The following is a 1,421-nucleotide window of genomic DNA, read 5'->3' as shown; positions in this document are numbered from 1 at the left end:
CATCCGAGGATGTCCCATCGTGGCGTCCACCAGCTGGTCAATTCTAGGGATGGTGAAGAGGTCTTTTGGGCAGACTTTGTTCAAGTCAGTAAAGTCCACGCACACTTGCCATTTCCTGTTTTTCTTTTTTACCACTACTGTGTTGGCCAGCCACTCAGGGTAGAAAATCTCCTTAATGGCTCTATCTTGCTTCAACTTGTCTACCTCTGCTCTGACTACCTTGGTGCGATCTTTGGATGATCGCCGAGGAGGCTATTTATGCGGCATTGCCTCAGGATTTACGTTTTACTGGTGATATGCCAATCCAGATCAATTCCTGGAACATCGTAAGCATCTCATGCAAAATCATCAATGTTTGCCCTTAGGAACTCCACCAACTTTGCCTTTTCTAAGGGTGGCAACTGAGAACCCACTTGGAAAAATTGATCCCGATCCAGCCCTATTATCACCTTTTCTAGCTCCTTTGATAATTCTCCTGATGTATCGGTCTACTGCCCTCTACAGGCCCCTTTAGTTGCTATGAGATTGGATCTTCAGTCACCACGGCAATACCTGGAGGCCACTGCGTTATTGCTAACAGCAGGCACTTCCTAGCTGTGGCTTGATCACCCACTAACTCTCCCACTCTTCCCTGAGTAGGGTACTTGACCTTCAGATGTAACGTTGAGGGCATGGCACCCATGACGTGAAGCCAAGGTCTAGCCAGGATAGCTGTGTAAGGGGAGAACACTTCTACTACTATGAAGTTAACCGAGACCTCCACATCATCAACCTGTACAGGCAGTCTTATCATTCCTCGGGGGACCACCATTCCGCCATCAAAACCCATCAGCGGTGAATCATACCTGTCTAGGTCCTCGGGCCTCAAGTTTAGCCCTCGGTACAAATCTGGGTACATGATCTCTGCTCCACTTCCCTGGTCAACCAGCACTCTCTTCACATCGTAGCCCCCGATCCTGACAGTAACCACTAAAGCGTCATCGTGCGGTTAGAGAGTTCCCTGCTTATCCTCCTCAAAAAAACCTAAGGTAGGGGTGACCATCACCCTTTCTCTTTTAGGAGCCTGATTATCAGCCTCCATGTCACAACCCATACCTACTGACATAACCTCAATGCCCGAGATCCCATTGTTCCCTGGTCTAGCAAGGATTACATTGATCGTGCCCCATGCTGTGGAGGGGAGCTACCCTCATGAAATTCAGTTCCTGAGTGGCCGAACTACCTTGTAGGCTAATATAGAAACTAGTTGAGCTTCCCTACCTCACTAATTGGTTCAAGTGATCTCGCAGGGTTCTGCAATCCTCCGTAGTATGTCCTCGGTCTTGATGGTAATGGCAATAAAGGCTTTGGTTTCTTTTGGATGAGTCTCCGCCCATCTTATTGGGCCATTTGAAATAAGGCACATTCTTAACTTTCTCTAG

General features: G+C 48.0%; 1 protein-coding gene across 1 annotated transcript; it reads right to left on the bottom strand.

Annotated features, from left to right (window-relative positions):
• Positions 1-517: 517 nt before the first annotated feature.
• LOC112031231 (uncharacterized) lies at positions 518-1,128 on the bottom strand. Its single transcript, XM_024063920.1, has 2 exons — positions 1,109-1,128; positions 518-956 (listed from the first exon to the last, which is right to left on the bottom strand). Exons 1-2 carry the CDS (start codon positions 1,126-1,128, stop codon positions 518-520), a joined length of 459 nt encoding a protein of 152 aa, XP_023919688.1.
• Between the last annotated feature and the right edge of the window lie 293 nt (positions 1,129-1,421).

Source organism: Quercus suber, unplaced genomic scaffold, assembly GCF_002906115.3.
Source record: "Quercus suber isolate HL8 unplaced genomic scaffold, Cork oak 2.0 scaffold_558, whole genome shotgun sequence".
Taxonomy (NCBI): domain Eukaryota; kingdom Viridiplantae; phylum Streptophyta; class Magnoliopsida; order Fagales; family Fagaceae; genus Quercus; species Quercus suber.
This window is presented reverse-complemented; position numbering and strand designations above follow the sequence as displayed.

Coding starts and splice junctions, on each gene's coding strand:
- LOC112031231 (XM_024063920.1), bottom strand. CDS start 1,128: ATGGGATCTCGGGCATTGAG. Junction 957..1,108: donor ATGGGATCTCGGGCATTGAG/GTTATGTCAGTA, acceptor GGTTACTGTCAG/GATCGGGGGCTACGATGTGA.